Source organism: Mobula hypostoma, chromosome 24, assembly GCF_963921235.1.
Source record: "Mobula hypostoma chromosome 24, sMobHyp1.1, whole genome shotgun sequence".
Lineage (NCBI taxonomy): Eukaryota > Metazoa > Chordata > Chondrichthyes > Myliobatiformes > Myliobatidae > Mobula > Mobula hypostoma.
Genome location: NC_086120.1, coordinates 19,610,047 through 19,637,936, shown reverse-complemented (window position 1 = coordinate 19,637,936; position 27,890 = coordinate 19,610,047). Strand labels below are relative to the sequence as shown.

The 27,890-nt window shown below is 43.5% G+C and overlaps 1 protein-coding gene across 2 annotated transcripts in view; it reads left to right on the top strand.

Moving 5' to 3' along the window:
* Window positions 1-7,050: 7,050 nt before the first annotated feature.
* Window positions 7,051-27,890, top strand: part of arid3a (AT-rich interactive domain 3A) — a 103,030-nt gene continuing 82,190 nt past the window's right edge. For both annotated transcript variants that reach the window (XM_063032490.1, XM_063032489.1), the window contains exon 1: window positions 7,051-7,898. In XM_063032490.1, coding sequence (XP_062888560.1) covers window positions 7,212-7,898 — 687 coding nt within the window. In that variant the 5' untranslated portion in view covers window positions 7,051-7,211. The remainder of the gene's footprint in view (window positions 7,899-27,890) is intronic.

Below are 27,890 nucleotides of genomic sequence, written 5' to 3'. Positions count from 1 at the left end.
AATGCTGGTCCCTCTGTTTTTAACACATACAAGCCCAATGTGGCTTGTTGGATGTTGTATTTCATTGTTACAAAATAGACTTCCCTTTCTGTTGATTCTACTTATGAAATTAAAGCATTCTGTAATCAACAATGGTTTTGGAATGAAATGGTCCTGCATTCTGTTTGTGATATCAGTAAAGCTCATTTCAGCTGGTTTGGTCAGAGCAGGCAAACTGTATGCTCTTCTACAAATTACACAGCAAAACACATATTTATTTCTCATCAGGGACTCCATTTGCATTAAAATATTGCTCAAGTTGTTCAGTAACCACAACCCAGTTATCTGTTGTGCAATCAAACTTATCTATATTTCTAATGCAGCCATCCACTTCTGCTTTTTAAAAATTTATTATTATTATTGCCCAGTACTCACTGTTTATGTAACCATGAATTTTGTCCATTTTCTGCCCTTTTTAAACTCAAACATCTCTCTCCCTTACAACGAAAAAAATGTTCTACACTTTTTTATAAAAACTTGAACATCTTGCTGCACTTAAACAGGTAGGTAGTTGTCTCAAGTTCATTTTAAAACTGACTCGCCTCCACTGTTATGTTTTGAAACTCGAAAAACTATTCAAAAGAAAAACACATGAGCTGTGAATAAAAATGCAAACACGAGGAAATCTGCAGATGCTGGAAACTCAAGCAACACACATCAAAGTTACTGGTCCTTGCCCATCCTCTGGGTTTTCCCCCCTCCTCCTTTTCTTTCTCCCTAGGCCTCCTGTCCCATGATCCTCTCATATCCTTTTTGCCAATCAACTGTCCAGCTCTTGGCTCCATCCCTCCTCCTCCTGTCTTCTCCTATCATTTTGGATCTCCCCCTCCCCCTCCCATTTTCAAATCTCTTACTAGCTGTTCTTTCAGCTAGTCCTGAGGAAGGGTCTCGGCCCGAAACTTCGACTGTACCTCTTCCTAGAGATGCTGCCTGGCCTGCTGTGTTCACCAGCAACTTTGATGTGTGTTGCTTGAGCTGTGAATAACATGTCTACTTTGTTTTTACTTTAGTGAGGCATGCACATATGACATGGTGGCATAATGACATATGCCATTCACGTACTTTTACATATAACATGTAATGAATTATGGAAACAACAAAGAATGCTTGGTCAAACAATATATTTAAAATATTATTCAAATATTACTGTAATATTAAATACACAACAGTTAGGGATTTCTCAGAGCAGCTGTGGTGCATTCTGATAAGAGAGGTTGATCAGCTAGAGATCGTAGTCCAAATCAGTACACACATAAATAGAGGGATGGGTTTCTGCAACATGAACTTGGGGAGTTAAAGTTCAAAATAAATGTATTATCAAAGTACATACATATATGTCACCAGATATAACCCTGCAATTCATTCTCCTGTGGAAATACTCAATAAATCCATAATAGAATCAATGAAAGACTGCACCAACCTGGGCATTCAGCCAGTGTGCAAAAAGTCAACAAAATATGCAAATACAAAAAGAATGAAAGAGAGAATAATAGTAATAATAATTTAATAGCTAAGCAATAAATTTTGAGAACATGAGATTAAGAGTCCTTGAAGATGAGTACATAGGTTGTGGGAACATTTCAGTGATGGGCAAGTGAAGCTGAGTGAAGTTATCCCCTTCGGCTCAAGAGCCTGATGGTTGAGGGGTAATGACTGTCCCTGAACCTGGTGGTGTGAGTCCTGAAGCTCTTATACCTTTTTCCTGATGGCAGCAGTGAGAAGAGAGCATGTCCTGGATTAGATTAGATTAGATTAGATTACGATGACACTCAGTCCTCGTTTATTGGCATTTAGAAATGCATGCATTAAAAAATGATACAATATTCCTCCAGAAAGCTATCTCAGAAACACAGGACAAACCAAGACTAAAACTGACAAAACCACATAATTATAACATATAGTTACAACAGTGCAAAGCAATACTGTAATTTGATAAATAGCAGACCAGGGGCACGGTAAAAAAAAGTCTCAAAGTCCCGATAGCCCCATCATCTCACGCAGACGGTAGAAGGGAGAAACCCTCCCTGCCATGAACCCCCAAGTGCTGCAAACTTGCCGATGCATTGGAAGCACCCGACCGCAGCTGACTCTGAGTCCGTCCGAAAACTTTGAGCCTCCGACCAGCCCTCTGACACCGAGCACCGAGCACCATCTATGCCGAGCAACAAGCAAAGCCGAGGACTTGGAGGCTTCCCCTCCTTGAGATTCTGGATCACACAGTAGCAGCGGCAGCGAAACAGGCATTTCAGAAGTTTCACCAGATGTTCCTCCGTGCTCTCACGTCTGTCTCCATCAAATCAGGATTGTGCACGGCACCCTACTTGACAGATAACAGATATCATTCACCGGAGTGGCCGCTGCAAGCTGCGTCGCGTCGCCATCTTCTCCTTCTCCTTGGTGGGGTCCCTGATAATGGATGCTTCTTTCCTGCAACAATCCTTCATGTAGATGTGCTAAATGGTGGGGAGGGCTTTATATGTGATGGACTAAGCTGTACCCACTACTTTTTGTAGAATTTTCCATTCAAGGGCATTGTTGTTTCCATACCAGACTATAATGCAACCAGTCAATATACTCTTCACTACACATCTTTAGAAGTTCATCGAAGTTTTCAATGTCATGCTGAATCTTCACAAACTCCTAATGAAGTAGAGGCACTATTGTGCTTTCGTTATAATTGTATTTATATGCTGGGCTCAGGATAGGTCCTCTGAAATAATAACACAGAGGAACATTAAGTTGCTGACCCTCTCCACCGCTGATCCCCGATGAGGACTGGCTCATGGACCTCCACTGTTCTTCCTCAATAAAGGAATCACATTTGCTATCCTGCAGTCATCAGTTGCCTGATACAAGATACAAAAATCACTGTGAGATCCTAGGTAATCTCCTCCCTTGCCTCCTTTTTTTGGTTATATCTCATCAGATTCTAGAGATTTATCCACTTTTATGCACTTCAAGACATATAACACCATGCTCTAGAATACAGTGCTCTTCTATCTGAACTCTCCATCTACCATGTCTTTCTCCTTCATCAATACAGATTAGGTCCTGTATTACCCTACTATTAACAGGCATATGTTCATAGTGGTTCTAAAACATTTCTAGAAGAACTTTCCAACTTTCACCCCATCTAAGCCCTTCACACTAAGGCAATTTTGTTCTATACTGTGGTTGGAAACATAGAAAACCTACAGCACAATACAGGCCCTTCAGCCACAATGCTGTGCTGAACATGTACTTACTTTAGAAATTACCTAGGGTTACCTATAGCCCTATATTTTTCTAAGCTCCATGTACCATTTTGTTAAAATCCCCCATTCTGCAATTAGTGGGTACAAAGAAGGCATGACAGTGGCTATATTTCATTAGGAGTTTGAGGAGAATTGGTGTGTCATCAAAGACACTCACAGATTTCTACAGATGTACCATGGAGAGCATTCTAACCAGTCCATCATAATCAGGTATGGAGGAGCCACTGTACAGGAACGGAAAAAGCTGCACAAAGTTGTAAACTCAGCCAGCTCCATCATGAGCACTAGCCTCCCCTAGCATCCCGACACCTTCAAAAGGTGATGCCTGAAAAAGGTAGCATTCATCATTAAGGACCCCTATTACCCAGGGCATGTCCTCTTCTCGTTGCTAGCATCGAGGAGAAGGTACACGAGCCTGAACACACACACTCAATGTATAAGGAGCAGCTTTTTCCCCACCGCCATCAGATTTCTGAATGGACAATGAACACATGAGCACAACCTCAGTATTTCTTCCACTCTTTTTACACTACTTAATTTATTTTTATATACTTATTGTAATTTATAGTTTTATTGTTATGCATTGCAATGTACTGCTGCTGCGAAACAAATTTCACGATATTTGCCAGTGATATTAAACCTGATTCTGATTCTGAAACCCACATGACCTCATCCTCACTAATCTGCCGGTGGCAAGTACATCTGCAACTGACAATGTTGGAAGAAATTACCCTTACAGTTACAAAGTTCTTGTTGAGGAAAAGTTCTGTCTTTACACTGAGAATTTTCTTCATCGTTTCATATATGGTATATCTTATATATTTCCTCACACCACAAAAGGAAGCCATGCAGCTATGCTGGCTCTTAGAGCAATCTTGTACTTATTTTCCCATTTTCACTTAATTCAGCTGTGGACTCTCATGCCACTTCCCTATACTAAAGAGTAACTTAGCGCTAGCTAATTCACCAAACAACACATATTTGGGATGTGGGAGGAAATCAAAGCATCTGGACGAAACACAGGAGAATGTGTAGATTCCAGACAGACAGCACCTAAGGTCAGGATTGAACCTAAGTCCTTGGAGTTGTGAGGCTATCTGATAATGTGGCAATACATGTTTTCCTCAATAAGGTAGACTCAGAACAGATCTGGCAGCTTAAAACTGAGCAAGGTGCTGAAGCAATAGAAATGTACACCAATTTATAACCTCAAGGTCTAGCACATACTGAAACAATCAAGATGAAAGCAGTACGAGGTGTACCTAAAAATATATGTCATGTTGTTGGAAATGCAACACAAGATTAAAGGTTAAACAGTAAAACACTTATGCAACAGATAGCCAAGCAATCCCAGCTGGCAGATCAGAACCATACCATTGAAGTCCTGCCACATCTAGCCCTGAATGGCATTGAACACTTAAACACCAATGAGATATGGTAACTTCAAAAATACTTCCACCTTAATAATGAAGAGGCCTGGCATGAGAATGCTGATACCAAAGCTAACAATCCATCTGGGTTTCTTTGCAAAAGCCCACCACTGCAGAAGCTAGTCTTCAGCCCAATGCAATTCTATTCGTCTTATGTCAAGAAATTAAGCATGGGCTCCTATCTGACAACCCGATAACAAGATAATTCCTGTTCACAAAAAGCTGAACAAATTCAATATGGCTAATAACGTCCTATTTAGTCTACTCTCAACCTTCAACAAAGTGATGAAAGTTCTCATGAACAGTGCAACAGTGCTCCCCCTCCCCCCAACTCAGTTTTAACCTCATCTTGGCTTTAGCTAAATATGGAAAAGAGAGCAGAATTCTTGAGATGAGGTGACAGCAATTACTTTGGACATTCAGGCAGGTTTTGGTTGAGCTTGGCATCAAGAACCCTTGCTAAAACTGTCGTTAACAGTTAATCAGAAATATAATCAGAAATCTGATGGCGGTGGGGAAAAAACTTTTCCTGAGATACATTGAGTGTGTGTCTTCAGGCTCACGTACCTCCTCCTTGATGATAACAATGAGAAGAGGATATGCCATGGGTAATAGGGGTCCTTAATGATGAATGCTGCCTTTTTTAGGCATCACCTTTTGAAGGTGTCGGGATGCTGGGGAAGGCTAGTGCTCATGATGGAGCTGGCTGAGTTGATAAGTGGAAAGGGTAAAGGGCTGGAGAAGAAGGAATCTGATAGGAGAGGAGAGTGGACCATGTGAGAAGGGGAAGGAGGAAGGGCACCGAGGGAGGTGATAGGTACCTGAGGAGATAGGTACCTGAGGATAGAGGGGGGAAATTACTGGAAGTCGGAGAAATCAATGTTCATGCCATTACGTTGGCGGTTACATAGATTGAAAATGAGGTGTTCCTCCTCCAACCTAAGAGTGGCCTCATTGTGGCAGAAGAGAAGGTCATGACAGAATGGGAATAGGAATCTTAACTCTACCTCTTGACTATACTTCTTCCCTTTCAGTACATATGCCATTCCTTTTTTCTCAGAGGTGGAGAAAGGGAAGATTAGGGCTTCCCTTTCTCCACCACTGATGCCGCCCTCTTCCACATCTCCATGGTCTCCTCTTCTGCCATGATGAGGTTACTCTCAGGTCCAAGGAGCAGCATCTCATATTCTGTCTAGGTAGCCCCCAACCTGATGGCATCAATTTTCCCAACTTCCAGTATTTTTTTCCTCTTGCACCTTCCCTTTTCAATTCTCCACTCTAGCCTCTAATGTCTTCGCTTCCCCTGCATATCACCTCCCCCTGGTGCACCCCCCTCCTTTCCTCTCCTACCAGATTCATTCTTCTCAAAACCTTGACCTTTTCCACATCACCTCCCAGCTTCTTACTTCATCCCCACTCCCCCACACACCTGACTTCACCCATCACCTTCTAGTATGTACTCCTTACCCCCCCACCTTCTTATTCTAGCATCTTTTCCCTCCCTTCCCAGTCCTGATGAAGAGTCTTAGCCCAAAACACCAACAATTTGTTTCCATAGATGCTGCCTGACTTGCTGTGTTCTTTCAGCATTTTGTGTGTTTTCTGGATTTCCAGAATCCGCAGAATTTCTTGTATTAACAAATTAAGAGGTTCTTTTTGTACAATGAAAAACAATATAATTAAGGATGGAGTATGAACTGCTAATCCATTACAATCTACTTCAACTGTTTAAAACCTCCAATTCTACTTCAGTGGTGTACTCCCGATATGAGGAACAAACGTGGGCAAAGTACAACTATGTCTTAACAGTTCCATCCAGAATTAGCCCTTTCAATAGGAGGACAATGACAAAAAGTTGTAAGATTAAAATTCTAAAGAAAAACTGAAGTCGTTGGAAAATTCTAATCCTTGGCACCCAAAAATACCAGTTAAGAGTGTTTTCTCTTCCTTCCGTGTTCTGATGAAGGATAATGTCTAACGTAGCGATTGTTGTCTGTGTTCGTAATATAAAATTTTACCTGTTTTGATTTTGTTTATATTTTCATCAGTTGTAGTTATTTTCTTATTGTCATTTCCATTGTGTTTAATTTGTGCCAACTTTAATGCATTCTATTGTATAAACATTTCAAGAACCATAATATAATTAACTTTCACTTAGAGTTTACGAATTCCTTGCCGCCTAACCCTTTAAAAATGTAGTTTTTTCATGATGAAAGACGTTGCCTCACAACAGAATTCTTACAGCATTTTTTCTGCCCCAGGGATACCACAACACCTGAAAAGCAATCTATATGAAAAGTTGTGGAATCTCTCTGCACCCTCCCCCTTTACTCGTTGAGACTCTTGGTTACCGGGTCTTTGTATTAGTCAGTCACCCCCCCACCCGTTGACTTAGAGTTTTTTTTTACCATTATCGTCTCCTTGCAAAGTCCGCCGTCTGACAGAGTGAGTGCAGGGACAGAGAAAGCGCGGGGCACCCTCGTAAGCCATGAAGTTGCAGGCGGTGATGGAAAACCTGCAGAGGCAGCAGCGTGCGCGGCTTGAGCTCGAGGCCCGGCAGCATCCCCAGGAGCAGCAGCAGCCGCCGCCGCGCGCACGGGTCCAGCTCCAGGCCGGTCAGCAGCAGCAGCAGGTTCAAATGGAGCAGCGCGAGCCCCGAGGATCAACCGCTGAGGGTTCCAGCGAGAAGTACCTGGCGAGTGCGCAGCAGCAGATCGCCACTCAGCAAGCCGCGGCTTTGGCCGCCATGAGAGCAGCAGCGGCAGCGGCAGCCGCGGGGGCTGACGATTCGGCCCAGCGCGGCGCTCAAGGGGAACTGGATATGGAACGAGGCGACAGTCCGAGGCTTTCTGAGAGCAGCGAGGCCTTATCTGGTGGAGAAGAGATGGAAGGGGGAGAGGAAGAGGCAACGGAGCAGCGTTATCCCGATCCTGAAGAAGAAATGGCTGCCGAGGAGGAGGATGACGACGAGGGAGAAGAGGAGGAATTCGAGGACGATATGGCCGAGGAAGGGAGCAGCGGAGTAAAGGAAGAGCCGGGAATGCACCACTGTAGTGAGGATCATCGTCAGCCGGGGCAGCGGCGCCCACTAACCGGGCTACCTTACCACTCACACCCGCCGATGCAGCAAGTCCAGGATCAGGCCGACTGGACGTACGAGGAGCAATTTAAACAGGTAGGTAAAAGATTAAAATCTTACTTTAAATTGTATCATGTCAATTGTAGTATTAATTGAACTTATGTATTTACAAAACGGGCACAATGAATGTCATCACTTTATTAAAACAGTATTGCATTGACAAAATTATATATGGACTGTTGTTATTTTCAGTTCATTTATATAAACATATTGCCCATTCTTTAAACGATGAATGTGGGAGCGAGGCAAGCGAGAATATAATTGACCCATGTCTCCAAATCCAGTGTGTATTAAGCATGTGCAATAAATTATATACGTCTGCAACCAATATGCAGTTACTGAATTACGTTGTTAATATGCTAGATGACAATAATTTTCTTTGGCATTTTGTGTGAAACATTATTTCTTATGGATTATCAGCAAAAGAGTTTGAGTTACAGAAAACTGATCATATTTGTATTGAGATTAAAGTTACTATTTTTGCATTTAATTGTTTTAATGGTTGTCATACAAGTGCTTAATGGAGTTAAATCTTTAGTGAAAAGTAATTAGCAGATAGTATATACCTGGGATTATTTCCTCCCTTCTATCCTAGGTTAAACTCAGTATTAATTTAATATCTACAAATCTTGATTTATCAAACCTGTAAAGTTACTATTTGAGCTGAACCAAATATTATTGAGGTAAATGCTCCACATTTATCAATTTTATGTAGATATTTTAAAAGTTTTCTCTTTTGCATCTGTATCTTAAGTGTTATCCTCAATACTAATGATATTAAAATGTTTTAGGAAAAAATGTAAATTTAGCCTTTGTAAGCTGAGGGAGATTTCAAAAACAGTGGATGTTTGGCTAAAGATCAAAAGTTTAATTTGGCAAATTTTAGTGGAAATTATCCAAACAATATAGCGGTTTAGATCTAGCAGAATTTAAGCTAATGTCATGTGGAGTACTTTTCTTAAGGTTTAGCTGAATGTTAATTGTTTCGGCCAGCATGTAGATATAGGGTGGCTCCTTGCCTAATATTAAAAACTGTTTGCACTATTTTGCAGCTAAAGTTATTCATCCACTACAGTTGCCTATTTTAAGACAAAAGTTTTTCTAGTATGTTTTTAACAAATAGCATCTACAGGAAGTTCTTAAGAGGTTATATTTAGTATTTCTGGGTAAATAATGTTATTCTAGATAGTGTTGTGTCGCTTGGCATGCCATAAGATCTTTTGGAAGAATTGATAATTAGGAGTGAAGATTGGAATGTTGATTGAAAATTGTTGGGCTCTTTGATAGGATAAGATCTTTAACATTGTTTGGCAGAATAAGTTTTATATTTTGAATATTGAGCTTCAAACTTGAATTACAAACAAGAGAAAATCTGCAGATGCTGGAAATCCAAGCAATGCACACAAAATGTCTTAGCCCGAAACGTCAACTGGACTGTTTTCCATAGATGCTGCCTGGCCTGCTGAATTCCTCCAGCATTTGTGTGTGTTTTTTCAAACTTGAATTATCTGCTTTAACATGAAGTTTGGCATTTTGATTTAAACTTTTAAAATTTATTTCAGTCTATTGTTATGACAGTATAAATGAAAATCATTACAAATAATTGGATTAAATTTGTAACACTGCAGTATTGTCGAATATGAATGTATCTGTGTGTTTTCTCTTTCCAGACGCATTTTCAGATGTGCTTGAAAATTGGTTAATTTTCAAGCATATCTTAAATAATTGATAAAACAATTGATCAATTACTTAAGATAAAAGGGAGGAAAAATTCTACAGATTGTCACTTAAGGATATGAAGTGGCAGACCTTCTTGCCAAAGAATCACTGAAAATTAAGGATATAAATGTAGTACCTATGCATAAGGGGGAGATAAAAGCCATAATTAAAAGCATATTCAGTTACTGAGGAATCAAAGTTGGGATAAAGAAAAGAAAGAATGGCATTTGTATAAAATTCAGAGGATGGTGAGAATTCAACTGGGATATGGGTATAAAAGGGGAGAAGTTGTACTTAAATTACATATTGGACATACTAGGTTGAAGAATTCCCTGTTCAGAATTGATGTGTATGATATGGGCATCTGTAGGGAGAGCACTTTTCAAGAAATGGTGCAGCATGTATTGTTTGAATGCAGTTCCCGTGAGGTACAAAGGAAACATCTAATTGAGATCGTTGAGACAAGCACAGTTTAACATGGAAATTTTGTTCGAATCACTGTCATCGTAATGTATATAAGTATTTGAGTTTCTGAAAAGCATTAGACTTTTTGATATTATTTGAGTTTTGTTTTGGTGGGGGGTGGGGAATATAGTGGGTATGCTTCCTGTCTCTTTGCTCCACACTCCAACTCAGTAGATGGCGATAATACACCTTATGTTGTTCTGCCAACCACCATTAAAATTTACAAGAAGAACAGGAATTTCTTGGCTGTATCATTAGAGACTATGAAACTGAACATTTGAAGTATGAACTACACACACAAAATGCTGGAGGAACTCAGCAGGCTAGGCAGCATCTATGGGGGAAAAAAAGCACAATTGTGTTTCAGGCCAAAACCCTTTGGCAGGACTGGAGAAAAAAAGCTGAGGAGTAGATTTGAGAGGTGGGGGGGGTGAGGGAGAGGGGAGAGAAAAACACCAGGCGATAGGTGAAACTTGGAGGGGGAGGGATGAGGCAAAGAGCTAGGAAGTTGATTGGTGAAAGAGACAAAAGGCCATGGAAGAAAAAAAAAGGAGGGGGGAGGAATACCAGAGAGAGGTGATGGGCAGGCAAAGAGATAACATGGGGGCGGCGGGGGTAGGCATTACTAGAAGTTTGAGAAATCGATGTTCATTCCATCAGGTTGGAGGCTACCCAAACAGAGGTGTTGTTCCTCCAACCTAAGTGTGGCCTTATCACGAGAGTGGAGGAGGCCATGGATGGACATAGCGGAATGGGAAATGGAATTAAAATGGGTGGCCACTGGGAGATCCCTCTTGTTCTGGCGGATGGAGCGTAGATGCTCAGTGAAGCGGTCTCCCAATCTACGTCGGGTCTCACTGATTATACAGGAGACCACACCGGGAGCACTGAACACAGTATATGACCCCAACAAACCTCCTTCATTGTTGTGCATCCATGTCGTGGATAAGATTTACGAAGGGTGATTGATAAGTTCATGGTCTAAGGTAGAAGGAGAGGAGTGATTAACTTCAAACTTTCTGCATAATCACTGAAAGAGTTGAACTGCATGTGCATGTAACAAGAGCCGTATAACTCCTCTTCTTCTACCATAGACCACGAACATATAATCACCCCTGCTGTGGACACTTTCTGGAGGTCCAAGATCCATATGCTTCACGACCGCTGGACTAAGTGTGTAAATGTAGAAGGGGACTATCTTGAAAAATAAATGTGCTATTTTTTCTAAAATTGACTCCTTCTACCTTGGGCCACAAACTTATCAATCACCCCTCATAATAGACCCCATAGAGCAGCGGTCCCCAACCACCAGGCCGCGAGGAAACGATATGATTTGGCGATATGAGTCAGCTGCACCTTTCCTCATTCCTTGTCACGCCCACTGTTGAGCTTAAACGCATGAGAGGTCATAACCCACGCGTCATCCATGTCAGTGTGGGAAGGAGATCAACTCCTCGAGCTTGCAAATGACGGAGGGCTGAAAAGTATGTTTGACATAACATCTCTGCCGGCATTCTGGATCAAAGTCAAGGCTAAATATCCTGAGATAGCCACGAAAGCACTGAAAACGTTGCCTCCATTTCCAACATATCTGCGAAGCAGGGTTTTCTGCATTGAATGCAATGAAAACTAAATTGCAGAATAGACTAGACATAAGGAACCCCCTTCAAGTATCGTTGTCTCCCATCACCCCTTGATAGGACCATCTTGTTGCAGGAAAACAAGCCTAGGGTTCCCACTGATTCAGCGATATTGGTGTGTTGCAATGATTTTATATGTTCATATGGGGAAAATATGTGCTGTGTGTTTAATATCCAAACGTTACTTAAAATGTTATGATGCTGTTGACTTATAAGTGACTTATATAACCATATAACAATTACAGCACAGAAACAGGCCATCTCTGCCCTTCTAGTCCGTGCCAGACTCTACTCTCAACTAGTCCCATCGACCTGCACTCAGTCTATAACACTCCATTCCTTTCCTGTCCATATGCCTATCCAATTTTTCTTTTAAATGATAATACCAAAACCTGCCTCTACCACTTCTACTGGAAGTTCGTTCAACACTTACTTCAGGCTCCCCTGTCCTCCCCTGATAATTGACTTATCACTATATTCATGCGAGGAAAATATGCGCTGTGTGTTTAATATTAAATTCGTTAGATAAACCCGTTTAGAAATGAAATTCAGTGTGTTAGCTACTTATCACCTATATTCCGGTCGTGATTAACACCCCCCCCCCGAACAGAATCGCCAAAAACAATTTGCAGGAAAAAAATCGGCAGGTACACGCATGCGCACGGCTTCATGGTCATTGTAGTCTTTCTCTGGGTAAACACAACGTATTTGATTGCTACTCTTGTATATTGGCAACCCTACCCCCCGCCCGCCCCCCACCGGCCGGGTCAGCCGGTCCACAAGAATATTGTCAATATTAAACTGGGCCGCAGTACAAAAAAGGTTGGGGACCCCTATCATAGAGGTGTCTGTTCTATAAAGTACATAAAATAATAAACAGAATTGAAACAATAATCTGGACTACCACTGCTTAATTTAAAAGAAAACATAACAAAGATACAAACTAGCAAGATGTAAATTCAGGATCAATGTCTGTTGCAGTTATTCTTTCTAGCCAGGATAGCATGTGACTCGGAGGAGACCCTACTGATAAGTGATGTTCCATTTGCCATACATCTTTATCGTCCTTGGCAGAAGAGATTGTGTGTTTGGGAGTAGCTTTGGTAAAGAATGCTAGTGCACTTTGTAGAAAATACCTGCTGTGGCTGCATTCTGGTGACTATTTTTCGAGCTGTACGGACCCAGGAAAGTGGAGAATATTTCATAACATTGTTGACTTGTACTAGAATGATTTAACAAGGGTAGTATTGGGCTACCAGGAGGTGAGTCACTTGCTGTTGAATACCTAGTCTCTGTCCTCCTGTCCTAACCACAGTGTTTATATGACTATTCCACTTAACTATGGACAATAGTGACATCTGTTGTGTTGATAGTGGGTTACTTGGTAATGCCGGGGGATAGCCAGATTTCTTTACTAACATAAGCATTTTATTTTTTTTAAAAGAAAAATATTTTCACTGCCCTTTTTATGACCTAATTTTATCCCTGCAGGTCTAAGATTAATGAATTAAACTAACATCTAATGTTTTTTTACAAAATGAGCTTCCCTTATTTTCAGTTTGCTATTCCCTCTTCATTTTGAAAATTCTTGTATTAACATCCTATTCCAAAAAATGACTATCTCTTTCACATCTCTAATTATTGTTTCTTTATGTTTGTATCTATCGTTCTTAAAGGAACTCTCAAGTTTTCCAGTTGGTTGTGATACTTTGGCTTGCAATTTTCAGTTTGGTTTTTGATATAGTTATTATCTTGTTGTTTAAGGTTGTCATAGCTGAGGGAAGGGGGTGTTGTGAGTAGTGGGGTAAGCGCCCACTGCCTAGTAAATGCTCACAATGGCGTGCGGCTCAAATAGTCTCTGGCCTTCACATGTCACTTAGCTATTAAGCCTGGCAAAATCATTTCTTCTGACAGGAGAAGGGCAAAGTTGGGTTACTGACACCTTAAAACCAGTCGCTCCAGGCAGATGGGGTTTGCCAGTGTGGTTGGCAGCTCATGTGGGAGAAGAAAAGCTCTCATCTCAAACCTCTGCTGCCTTGTGGCTATACCATCTCATAACGAAGGATTTGGGAGTAAACCCCAAGGGTAAAAGTCCAGAGTTGGAATCCTTAAGGCAGTCCTACGTTGAGTTCAATGCTGACTGACAACTTCTGCGATGCCACTGGTGTCAAACTGTATCAATGTCTGTCGTTCCTTAGATTCATCAGCGATGTGGAGAAGGGGAGCCTGCTGCATTGGCAACATTTTGCTCTGCATGTTGTACTGCCCTGCCTTGCATACTGGCTAGCGTACCAACAACGTAGACAGATAGGACGCAACATCCATGGTCGACCCTGACCAGCGGCACTTCCTCCCCCCCCCAATGATCTTGTTACACTTCTCTTGAATATTTTTGGGACTATTTGCAATTATTTTGATTGTCGTCTGAGTAAGGTATTATGTATTTCAAAACAATTTGGCACTGTTTGTCTTGTGCTTATCTCATTTTCACATTTATGTGGTCTTGCAGTTTAAATCAAGATCTACACCTTGATGCTGCGGCTGTTCTATGAAGTGGAGTGACTTGTAAGTGGTGGTTGAGTCTCAGATGATGTGTCCGAAGACTTTAGTTCAGACTCCTCTGATGCTTTTTTGGCAGCTTGTTGCTATTAGAATCCACTTCACTACTATTAAATGTGTTTGATAGAGGAAAAAAACACTGGCTGGAAGGCTTAAAATAATAATCAACAAAGTAAAATATTTAATTGATATCCATGAACTAAAAGCATCATTAAATAAAAGAAAAAAAATTAACTAAACTTTCCAATTTCCATTAACCCCATTCATTGGGGAAGGTATGTTAAAGCTGAGGGGCCTGAGTTAAGTGATGAAATGGGTGATCAGATGCAACATCTGACTTCCATGTTGCCGGGCAAAAAAGTACATTTTCATTTAGTCTGCTTACAGACCAATTATATTAGTCCGAAGCATGTGATACTTTGCACAAACTTAAGCATTTCCAGCATTACTGCAGGAAATAATGACTCTAATTATAATTCAATTCTTGGGTTGAATTCAAAATCCTGCCCTAAAGCGTTGATTGTTGTTTGTGTTTCTTTTGAAGTTGCCCTTTTAAGGCATTTTTAGCATGATTTGATTGTACATATTGGATGTATATTGTAGCTAAAAAAAAAGTAATGATACTGTTTCTGCTAAAATGTATGAAGCTGATTTAGTCCTTAGTTTTCCAGTTATCCACTGTTCATCTTACTAAAAGAAGAAAGCACTTATTTTCCCTTTTAAGGTCTTCAGATCATTCCTTAATTTATTTTTAAACTCTGCAATACTGTGTAATTTTTTCACATTGACTGCAAGATTGAGATTTTTTTCTGTTTGTTCTATTGGACTTAATGCTATATATCCATGGAGTCAGAGAAAGCTACAGCACAGAAACAGGCCCTTTGGCCCATCTAGTTAATGTCAAACCATTTAAACTACCTAGTCCCATTGACCTGCACCCGAACCATAGCCCTCCATTCCCCTCCCACCCATGTATCTATCCAATCTTGTCTTAAACAGTGAAATCAAAATCACATCCACCACTTGTGCTGGCAGCTTGTTCCACACTCTCTTCACCCTCATGTTTCCTTTATATGTTTCACCTTTCACCCTTAACGCATGACCTCATGTCTCACCAAATCTCAGTGGAAGAAGCCTGCTGGCATTTGCCCTGTCTATACCCTTCATAATTTTGTCACTCTATCAAATCTCCCCTCGATCTTATACGTTCTAGAGAATAAAGTCCTAACTTAATCAGTCTTTCCTACAACTCGTGTCCTTAAGTCCTGGTAACACCCTTGCAAATTTTTTCTGTACTCTTCTAATCTTATTTACATCTTTCCTGTAAGCAGGTGACTAGAACTGCCCACAGTACTCCAAATTAGGCCTCACCAACGTCTTATACAACTTCAACATAACATCCCAACTCTGTACTCAAAACTTTGATCTATGAAGGCCAAAGTGCCTAAAGCTTTCTTCACGATCCTATCTACCTGATGCCACTTTCAATGAATTATGGACCTTTATTCCCAGATCCCTTTGTTCTACTGCACTTCTCAGTGCCCTACCGTTCACTGTGTAGGACCTACCTGATTGGCCCTCCCCAGGTGCAACACCTCACATTTGTCTGCATTAAATTCCATCTGCCATTTATCCGGCTGGTCCAGATCCTGCTGCAAGCTTTGATAGTAGACAGCGAGGAAGACTACACCCCCATTCTTGGTATCATCACATTTACTGATCTAGTTAACCTCATTATCATCCAGATCATTGATATAGATGACAAACAACAACTAACACAGCACCAATCCCTGCGGCACTCCACTAGTCACAGGCCTCCAATCATAGAGGCAACTATCTACTACCAGTCTCTGGCTTCTCCCACAAAGCCGATATCTAATCCATTTTACTACCTCATCTTAAATGCCAAGTGATGGAACCTTCTTGACCAGCCTTCCATGTGGGAACTTATCAAGTGTCTTGCTAAAGTCGATGTAGACAACATCCACTGCCTTGTCTTCATCAACTTTCCTGCTAATATCCTCAAAACTCTGAGATTGGTTGGACACGACCTATCACACGCAAAGCCATGCTGATTACCTTTAATCAAACCCTGAACTGTCCAAGTACTCATATATCTGATCCCTTAGAATACCTTCCAATAACTTTCTGGTCTATAATTTCCTGCTGCTTTGCTTCACTTCTATAGACTTTGTGTCCATCTTCTGAGTAAATACAGATGCAAAAAATCCATTTAAGATCTCCTCTATCTCTTTTTGACTCCACACATGGATTACTATTCTGATCTTCCAGAGGACCAATTTTGTCCCTTGCAATCCTTTTGCTATTAAAAAATGTGTAGAAGCCCTTAGGATTTTCCGTCATCTTGCTTGCTCGAGGAACGTCATGCCTTCTTTTAGCCCTTCTGATTTCTTTTTTAAGTGTTCCCTTGCATTTCTTTATACTCCTCAAGTACCTCATTTGTTCCTACCTGTCCATAGCTGCAATACATCTTTTTTTTCCCCCTTAATCAGGGCCTCAATTTCTTTCGAACACCGAGGTTCGCTAAACCTCTTTTATCCTCACCTTTTATTCTGATAGGCACATGTAAGCTTTGTACTCACAAAATTTCACTTTTGACAGTGTCCCACTTACCAAGTTCACCTTTGCCAGAAAACAGCCTATCCCAATCCACACTTGCCGGGTCCTTTCTGAAGGCGTCAAAATTGGCCTTTCTCCAATTTAGAACCTCAACCTGAGGACCAGACCTATTGTTTTCCATAATTACCTTGAAACAAATGGCATTATTATCATTAGATGCAAAGTGTTCCTCTATACAAACTTGTGTCACCTGCCCTGCCTCATTTCTTAATAGGACATAAAGTATTACATACTGTCTTGGGACTTCTGTGTACTGATTGAGAAAACCTTCCTGAACATATTTGATAAACTCTATCCCATCTGGTCCTTTTACAGTAAGGGACTCCCAGTCAATATATGGATAGTTAAAATCATCTACAATCACAATCCTTATATACTTCCATCCCCCATCAGGAAGGTCTCAAAGCTCTACGCTTCTTTTTGGATTCCAGACCTAATCAGTTCCCCTCTACCACCACTCTGCTCCGTCTAGCGGAATTAGTCCTTACTCTTAATAATTTCTCCTTTGGCTCCTCCCACTTCCTCCAAACTAAAGGTGTAGCTATGGGTCCTAGCTATGCCTGCCTTTTTGTTGGGTTTGTGGAACAATCTATGTTCCATGCCTATTCTGGTATCTGTCCCCCACTTTTCCTTCGCTACATCGACGACTGCATTGGCGCTGCTTCCTGCACGCATGCAGAACTCGTTGACTTTATTAACTTTGCCTCCAACTTTCACCCTGCCCTCGAGTTTACCTGGTCCATTTCCGACACCTCCCTCCCCTTTCTAGATCTTTCTGTCTCTGTCTCTGGAGACAGCTTATCCACTGATGTCTACTATAAGCCTACTGACTCTCACAGCTATTTGGACTATTCCTCTTCTCACCCTGTCTCTTGCAAAAACGCCATCCCCTTCTCGCAATTCCTCCGTCTCTGCCGCATCTGCTCTCAGGATGAGGCTTTTCATTCTAGGACGAGGGAGATGTCTTCATTTTTTAAAGAAAGGGGCTTCCCTTCCTCCACTATCAACTCTGCCCTTAAAGCGCATCTCCCCCATTTCACGTACATCTGCTCTCACTCCATCCTCCCGCCACCCCACTAGGAATAGGGTTCCCCTGGTCCTCACCTTCCACCCCACCAGCCTCCGGGTCCAACATATTATTCTCCGTAACTTCCGCCACCTCCAACGGGATCCCACCACTAAGCACATCTTTCCCTCTCCCCCTTTCTCTGCATTCCGCAGGGATCGCTCCCTACACAACTCCCTTGTCCATTCGTCCCCCCCCCATCCCTCCCCACTGATCTCCCTCCTGGCACTTATCCGTGTAAGCGGAACAAGTGCTACACATGCCCTTACACTTCCTCCCTTACCACCATTCAGGGCCCCAAACAGTCCTTCCAGGTGAGGCAACACTTCACCTGTGAGTCGACTGGGGTGATATACTGCGTCCGGTGCTCCCGATGTGGCCTTTTATATATTGGCGAGACCCGACGCAGACTGGGAGACCGCTTTGCTGAACATCTACGCTCTGTCCGCCAGAGAAAGCAGGATCTCCCAGTGGCCACACATTTTAATTCCACATCCCATTCCCATTCTGACATGTCTATCCACGGCCTCCTCTACTGTAAAGATGAAGCCACACTCAGGTTGGAGGAACAACACCTTATATTCCGTCTGGGTAGCCTCCAACCTGATGGCATGAACATCGACTTCTCTAACTTCCGCTAAGGCCCCACCTCCCCCTCGTACCCCATCCGTTACTCATTTTTATGCACACATTCTTTCTCTCACTCTCCTTTTTCTCCCTCTGTCCCTCTGAATATACCTCTTGCCCATCCTCTTGGGTCCCCCCCCCTTGTCTTTCTTCCCGGACCTCCTGTCCCATGATCCTCTCGTATCCCCTTTTGCCTATCACTTGTCCAGCTCTTGGCTCTATCCCTCCCCCTCCTGTCTTCTCCTATCATTTTGGATCTCCCCCTCCCCCTCCAACTTTTAAATCCCTTACTCACTCTCCCTTCAGTTAGTCCTGACGAAGGGTCTCAGCCTGAAACGTCGACTGCCTCTTCCTACAGATGCTGCTTGGCCTGCTGCGTTCACCAGCAACTTTGATGTGTGTTGCTTGAATTTTCAGCATCTGCAGAATTCCTGTTGTTTGTTGTTACAATCACAATCTTCTGTTTCTTGCAGCAGTCTCCGATCTCTCTACAAATTCGTTTCCTCTAGATCACATGGACTGTTGGGTGGTCTATAATATAGCTCCATTAATGTGGCCATATACCTTTTATACCTCAGTGATGAAATTTTAAGGGAATTGAGGGACATAAGAAATGATCCTCTGATTCTGGTAAATAGTGGGTTAAAATTAAGTGCCAGCTTGTGTATACTCTGTTCTGTGAAAAGTTGCAGAGACTGGCCTTGACTGAAAAAAAACTGCCTTCAATTTGTTTAGATTAACAACTCACAGCTGTCCCTTTGAGAACGACCCGTGGGCTGTATTCACATAGGTTGCATATATTATGCCCCACAATGTCACATCACTGATCTATGTTCCCACCTTTGTCTATTCAAGTTTTACTGATAAGGCAAGTCAGTAATTAAAACCCGTGATTTAGTGTACTCTCTTATCTAATTAATTAAGTTTTGCTATATCTGATTTGGTGGGAATAGCTATGAAACTGACTGTTCCGTGTTTCGCCAGCTCTATAAATTGTCATGTTTCTGAGTGTTAGACAGAAAGCTCGTTGCGAGCTGCTGGGGAGAGAGAAAAAGATGCTCTGTCTTTCTGATGATCGGCTCAGAGTTCTTTCTCGCCGGCTGAGTTCGAACAAGTAAACTGGTGAAAGGTTAAAATAAAGACTTGTGTGTGGTGTGGTTATTTGGTCCGGCAAATTTAAGTTTACATTTGGTGCTGTGACTCGGATCCCAACATGGGGAACGTTTCTCTGGGCTGAGTAAACGACCGAGGGTTTGAATCGAACACAACTGAGTGATAGGGCTCTCCGAGGCGTTTTACCGCTGGCCACTTCTGGTGTCCAGTCAGGCATTCTGCCCCTCGCCCATCAAAATTTGTAACTTGACGGGATCCAGCAAACCACCCAGACCAGGAAGAATAAGGTAAGCAGTTGTTTTTGTGAAGTATTAACGGAGAATAAGGCTAGCAGTTATTTTTGTGCGGTTGCTGCGGATGATATTGGCTATTCTGTATTATGCTTGGTATGGGATTTGAGTCCCGGTTGGGAGAAGTGGTCGCCGCTGCCCGACGAATTCAGTAAAGGGTTGCGCATGCCTCAGAATATGGCCGGTTGAAATGTGATAATGAGGATACGAGACTGGCAGCCCGTTAAATTTCTCACCTCGGGAACAAAAATATGGCCGGTTGAAATTTGTAAAATGGGACAAGTTCAGGATAAAGGAGGGAGGGGGACCCCCTCCAGAGTATGTGTGAGCAAATACCAGATGAGGAAGAGGATCTTCGGATGTTAATTGCTGCACTAACCAAGTGATTGCGAAACGGTGTATAGCCCCTGGGTGGAACTTGGGATATAACCTCTTGTGAACAAGCAGTAAATTTGATTTGGAGAAAGAATTGAGGTAAAAAGTGGAAATTATTAATCAAAGAATGGAAAAATAAAGCCGATACTAAATGGAATGGTACCTTACTGGCCAGTTGGAGGAACAATGCATGTGATAGAGGAATAGAGGTATGTACAGGTGACGGCACTCCCAAGAGTTGGGAAACTTTAAAGGCGGAGTGCGAGTGGGTAGACTGTAGGAGAAAAAGGGAACAGGAACAACAGAGGAAACAGGCAAAGGCTGATATGAACAAACAGGAAGGATTAGAACGACAGCGTTGTGGAAAAACTCTGAGGCCTGATTGGGATCCCGAGCCTATGTCTGGCATACCGACTCTTTTTGATGATTCCGAAGATACTGATAGGGGTGAGGAGTGGGGATGTTACTCTAGGCTGCGACCCCCCCCCCAAAGAAGTGCCACAACCAACCGTGCCACCCCCACCATCATGCCAGGCCCCCGAAAGATTGAATGTGGCAGAGCGAGTAAAGTTGAATCCCAGGAGACAGATCCGGAGGGGATCCTGGCCAGGGGGTCCTGGAGAGGTTCAGTCTGAACTTTGTGATAAGCTTGGAGGAATCTAACTGAGTCCCCAACAGCAGTGCCCAACCACCAACAATTGGAGTATACATCCCCTGGAAACCCCAGGAGATGATAATGATAATGAATCAGGCCCCAGACCGTAAGGAGAGACCAGCCCAATTTGCTCAGTATGTTCGAAATACTATCCAGATGTATAATCCCACTCCCCAGGACCTGTTTGGGCTATGCTACATGATACTGTCACCTGAAGAGACAACAAAGTGGCAGGATCAGATGGGTAAGGGTGCTAACAGGGGGCTAATCCGAAGCCACGGCGAACTAGAGCAGCAATTTCCTAATAACCGAGAAGCACAGATGAACTACTTGATCCAGTTATTAGAATAAGCCCTACAACAACCCATGGACATCATTAAGGTGCTAGAGTGCAGACCAAAGCCAGGAGATTCAGGGGGTGATTATTGGGAGCGATTCGTTACTTGCTATGGGACATTTGTGGGGGATTCAGCCTTTAATCAGGGACGAGATTCACCTTTGGTTAACGCTATGATATTGCAATGTATTCCCCCCCACCCCCGGTATCATTGACATGATCCAGATAAATAGCATGAACTGTTCCGAGAACTCCTGGCCTCAGATGAGACGAGCAGTCGTGTACTACTGCAACGGCCAGAGTGAGCCTAAGCCTCGACCTAGACCACAGGTAAAAACCGAATATGTCCAACGCCCGAGGTGCCAATTGGTGGGCGGAGATGAAGATCCCCTAGATAGAAGGGAAAAGCCCAAAGACCTTGACCGGCGCTTCCCGATTGGCTGTGTCCTGACCCCGATACTGACCCACCAGGAAGCTGTAATATGGTATTAGGAGCGCCTGGAAGACCCCTGAGAGGAGGAGACCCAGGTATTAAACCCTGGGGAACAGGGGCAAGACAGGAATTCAATAGGAAACGGTCCCCGACACGGACCGCTGATGGGGACCTGTTATAATTGCAGAAGGCATGGCCAGTGGAAAGTGAATTGCCCCTGGAAACCGAGACAGGATTCCCCTGCACCTGGGCGCCATTTATGGCCAATAATTCATTCGCTTGACCTCAGAGCAGAAATCTCCCGATGATAAGCATATCCCCTCATCAAGAACCATATGTCACCCTACAAGTGGCTGGAATCCTGATTCCATTCATGATTGATACGGGGGCAACCACCTCAATCCTCGATCAGGAAATAGTAAAGGACAAAGGGTTCCAGCTGTCTGGCACTACCATCGTTTTATCGGGATTCGAAGGACGTGAAGATTCTTACACACGCAACCATTACTGGTGGAATATGAAGGACATTACTTCAACGTCTCCTTTACAGTAACTACCAATCTGGGCTGTAATCTGGCCGGGAGGGATTTGCTTTGCCCACTGGGAGTAGAGATAATTTGCACCGATGAGGGTATCACCATAGGCTTGTGTGGCCACAGGCAGTATCCTTAGTTTGCAGTTCCTCAGTGGTAGGGTTTAAGTATGGACCCCACACAGTTTACCCCACCACTCCCTGCATCGGACCCCCATGTAATCGTCTGTTATGACCCCACTGGGAGCTCTACTGAAGACACTCAGTGCTATGCTCCTTTTGAAGGATTAGAGTATCCGATCTTGTTGATTGGAGAGGTGGATGGAAAAGAAGGCACAGCTTATCTGGCCTCGATTCTAGGATACCTGTGGCGCCAAACCGAGTTGGTAGTGCCACATGTCACCTTGACCGTGTGTCCAGGGTATAAACCCAAGAGTCTGGGATTCCTTGCCTATACACTGACACAGATGGCTGCTGACACCAAAAGGACCTGGCAGGCCTTTCCTGCAGGACAAATATGGTTCTGGGAACGACCCAGCCAATGGGTTGGCCAATTAATCCACCACACCTCTAGCATGGACCAAACCAAGGAGGTCGCCTCCCCCCCCCCCCCCCAGTTATGGGCCACCTTGGGACACGAAGTTGGGTGTACTACTTGTGCCCCAATTCGGATAAAACTAAAGGAGAATCCCCAGTATCCCCTGAAAACAGAAGCTGAAGAGGGGGTACGAGCGTTGATTAGCTCCTTTGTAGCCAAGGGATGTTGGCGCATGGCCAAGTGGTTAAGGCGTTCGTCTAGTGATCTGAAGGTCGCTAATTCGAGTCTTGGCTGAGGCAGCGTGTGTGTCCTTGAGCAAGGCACTTAACCACGCATTGCTCTGAGACGATACTGGTGCCAAGCTGTATGGGTCCTAATGCCCTTCCCTTGGACAATATCGGTGGTGTGGAGAGGGGAGACTTGCAGCATGGGCAACTGGCAGTCTTCCATACAACCTTGCCCAGGCCTGCACTCTGGAAACTTTGCAAGGTGCAAATCCATGGTCTCATGAGACTAATGGATGCATATATAAAGCCAAGCGATCCTGGTGCCTTGTAGCTCACCCTGCAATACCCCCATATTTCCCGTCTCCAAACCAGGGCGAAAGGATTGGCGACTAGTCCAGGAACTCAGGAAGATAAATGAGATTGTGGCTGCACTTCACGCTCTGGTTCCTAACCCGGCCACCATTCTAAGTTGCATCCCAGCCAATTCTTGTGTATTTACAATTATCGATTTACAACATGCATTTTTCGCTATGCCTTTACATCCAGATTCGCAGTATTTGTTCGCCTTCACCTATCAAGGCCAGCAGTACACCTGGACCCGGCTGTCCCAAGGATTTATCCACTCTCCCACGCTGTTCTCACAGACTCCTCAGAAACAAATACGTACCCTTGAGTTGCCACAGGGATCATCGGTAGTACAGTATGTGGATGATCTACTCCTGGCTAGCAACAAGGTGCAAGACTGTGAAACCGACACTACTGTACTGCTGAATTTTCTGTACTCTTTGGGGGCTATGTGGTTCCTCCACAGAAGGTAAGAGGATCACAGGCAAAGGTTAAATTCCTTGGCATTGTCCTTTCGGCCAAAGAACGAAAACTGACGGAGGACCGAATACGACCCATGGCTGCTACTTCCCCGCCAACCACCCGGAAACAAATGCGTGCTTTCCTTGGTCTTAATTTTTGCAGACAATGGATACCCAATATTGCCATTTACACCTACTTATTAACTTCCCTGGTATCATCGAATGCTCCACCTAGTTTTACCCTGATGAGCGATCAATTGACAGCATTTACTGAACTAAAAGGTAGTCTCTCAAGGGTTCTAGCCCTTGGCCGGTCGTTGTACAACCGCCCGTTCCAGCTGTGTGTCACTCGTGGGAAGAGGAGATAGTGGCGCAACACAGCTCGCAGCGGCCACTCCGGTGGTGATGTCTGTTATTTGTCAAGTAGGGTGCCATGCACGATCCTGATTTGATGGAGATGGACATGAGAGCATGGAGGAACATCTGGTGAAACTTCTGAAATGCCTGGTTCACTGCTGCTGCTGCTACTGTGTGGTCCAGAATCTCCGGAGGAGAAGGCCCCGAGTCCTCGGCTTTGCTTGTTGCTTGGCAGCCGGGGCGGGGTCGAAGTGCTCGGCAGAGAATGCTGTTCAGAGAGGCTGTGTCAGAGGGGCTGGTCGGAGGCTCGATGTTTTCGGACGGACTCTGAGTCCGCTGTGGTCAGGTGCTTCCAGTGGTGCTGCATCGGCAAGTTAGCGGCACTTGGAGGTTCATGGCAGGGAGAGTTCCTCCCTTCTGCTGCCTGCATGAGATGATGAGTCTGTCGGGACTTTGGGACTTTGAGACTTTTTTTTTACCGTGCCCATGGTCTGCTCTTTATCAAATTATGGTATTGCTTTTCACTGTTGTAACTATATGTTATAATTATGTGGTTTTGCCAGTTTTAGTCTTGATTTGTCCCATGTTTTCTTGTGATATCATTCTGGAGGAACATTGTATCATTTCTTAAATGACAATAAACGAGGACTGAGTGTCCTCATAATCTAATCTAATCTATTAAGGAAGGATGTGCCACTGCCCTCCTAACACAGATGCACGGCAACTGTAAAAGACCAGTGGCATATTACTCAACGAAGTTAGACTCGGTTGCCACAGGATTACCACCCTGTTCACAGGTATTGCCAGCGATCTATATGCTAGTATCTGCAGCCTCAAATATTACACTACATCAACAGGTAACAGTCCTGACCCCTCATTCTGTGGTCGAATTGCTAACCTCCCAACAGATTCAACGTTTAGCGCAAGCCCGCCAGAACAGATATGAGACAACCTTGCTTAATAATCCCTTGCTCACCTTCTCCCACTGTACAACGTTAAACCCCGCCACGTTCTTAACAGAGCCACCACAGCATCCCTCCTCTCCAGACCATGACTGTATGCTCAGAAACCATCTCTTTACGACAGCCAATGAGGATTTAGCCGATCAGCCACTTCCTAACGCCAAATTGATTCACTACGTAGATGTCAGTTCCTTTATTGCTCCGATGGGCCAACGGTGCTCTGGTTATGCTATCGTCACGGACTCTGAAACAATAGAACAAGGCTCCTTTGAAACGCCAGTGTCTGCACAGAAAGCTGAGCTTTTTTGCCCTCACCCGTGCTTGCATACTGGCTAAAGGTAAATCTGCCATTTATACCCTATCCTCGTTATATGCGGGGGATACGTTCCTCGAAGTCGACGCATAATGTGAATAATTATTTAAATGGAGAAAATAGGGATGCGTTCTTGAGGGCTTTCTAAATATGTTTTATCTGTAATTTATGCACATTTTCATACCAATACAACACAAAAGCAGTACCACAAGGCAACATTCGTATTTCATCAATTTAAGGTAATATTCAATGTAATAAATCATAGAAAGTTAACATACCAGGGTGTACAGTACTCGCCAACAGTGGCAGGTGTGTTCGCTCCAGGAGATGAGTGGTTGTTGTGGTGTCAGGCAGCTTTACATGGATGAGGTGGATGGTTGTGTGTCGTCAGGATCATATCAAGCACAGCAAAGGATGAAGGAAGACTCACAGAACTCTCAGTACTGCCGGCAGCAGGAGATGACACTGGTTTGAAGAAAGTGGTGAGGATTGTTTGCTTGGCAGCATTTTGTTTTTCAGCATAAATTTGCTTGTAGGGAAGAAGACTTGACTGCAGGGAATGACTGAAATGCTGACTCGGTTCTAAATTTGGGTCCATGTCCATCGCCATTTGTGCCAAGCGTTCCACAGCCTTAAAAAATTCTGCCAGTTGCTTCAGAGTGGAAGACCTGACCTCTTTCCAGGATTCATCAATGTTGCTGATGACATGTCTGATGTTGAAGGACTTCCACCATTCCCTCACCATTGGTAAACTCTCAGGATTTTCAAAATTGTCTGTTGCTTGCAGCATCTGAGAGACAGTTCGCCGTAAAAAATACGCCTTGAATGTGGATATCACACCTTGGTCGAGTGGTTGAATCAGTGATGTTGTGTTCGGCGACAGGAAACGCACTGTTATGTTAACATGAATGCTGTCCAAATGTTTAGGATGGGCTGGCACATTGTCAAGCAACAAAAGAACTTTAAAGGCAAGATTCTGTTCCGGGCAGTAGCGTTCAGCCTCAACAGCAAAATGATTAGCAAACCAATCTTCAAAGATTTGACCAGTGACCCATGCTTTCTTGTTAGCTGCCCAGTGGACAGGAAGGATATTCTTACTCAAACACTTAAGTGCACAGGGGTTTAGTGAACGGTAAACTAAGAGAGGCTTCATCTTACAGTCTCCTTTGGCATTGGAACACATAAGCAAAGTTAATCTATCCTTGGCTGCCTTGAAACCTGACGCAGTTTTTTCATCCTTCCTTATGTAAGTGCGTTTCGGCATACGCTTCCAAAAAAGCCTAGTCTCATCTGCATTAAACACCTGCTTTGGTGTGATGCCTAACTCAGCTATCATAGCCCGCAACTGCACAGGGTAGCGTCCCAGAGCTACGTTACCTTCACCTGACACCACCCTGTTTATAATTTCCAACTTTTTTTCCAAGTGTTAAAGTGGTTCTCTGTCACTTGGCTGATGGCCCAGGATTTGACATCGGACCCTTAGGAGGCATAGTTAAATATTTCAAGCACAAAATCACTGCACCATAGGTTAAAAACACAAAAGTTTAAGAGTGCAAGATTGCACATCCACGCGTTGCCAAAACCAATGCGAGACTGGCGGGAGTGAGACTGTGAGGCATGCGCACATGACTTGTATTGGCGGGAAAGCAGTGCTCCTTGCATAACTGAGAGTTTTGGACACACATAACGAGAAGTTGGTAGAAATAGGTTCCTCGCATAACTGTGAATCCGCATTGTCTGAAGATGCATGTAACGTGGCTAGGGTGTATTTATACAGACTCTCGCTATGCCTTAGGGGTGGCACATGACTATGGGGCTTTGTGGAAACAGCAGCCACCTTATATCCATTGTTTACTATAATCTGGGAATGTGGACAAGTACCCAAGAACTGGACAACGGGAGTTATTGTTAGGAGCACTAAGTGATTGCAACAACGGTCACTACATCATATTTCTGTCAGTGCCCAGCAAGATTCTCGCCAAAGTCATTGTCCAGTGGATTACAGATGCTGTCAATATGGGCTTCAGGAAAGAGCAGCTGGCTTCAGGAGAAATGGGAGTCTGTGTCAACCAGATCTTAACACAGCATAACATCATAAAACAGTGCATAAAGTGGCAGAGACAACTGTATGTGAATTTTGTGGACTTTGAAAAGGCTTTTGATAACAACCATAGGGAGAGCCTCTGGCGAATTCTTAGATCATGTGCGATCCCTTCCAAAGTTGTCCAGTTTCTCCAGAGTTTCTATGCTAGTTTTACCTGTACAGCTGGGGACTGCAGTTTGAGCTTTGAAGTCAAGACAGGAGTCAGGCAAGCTATGTGATGTCGGCAAGACTGTTTAACCTGGTGATTCACTGGGTTATGAGGCAAACAAT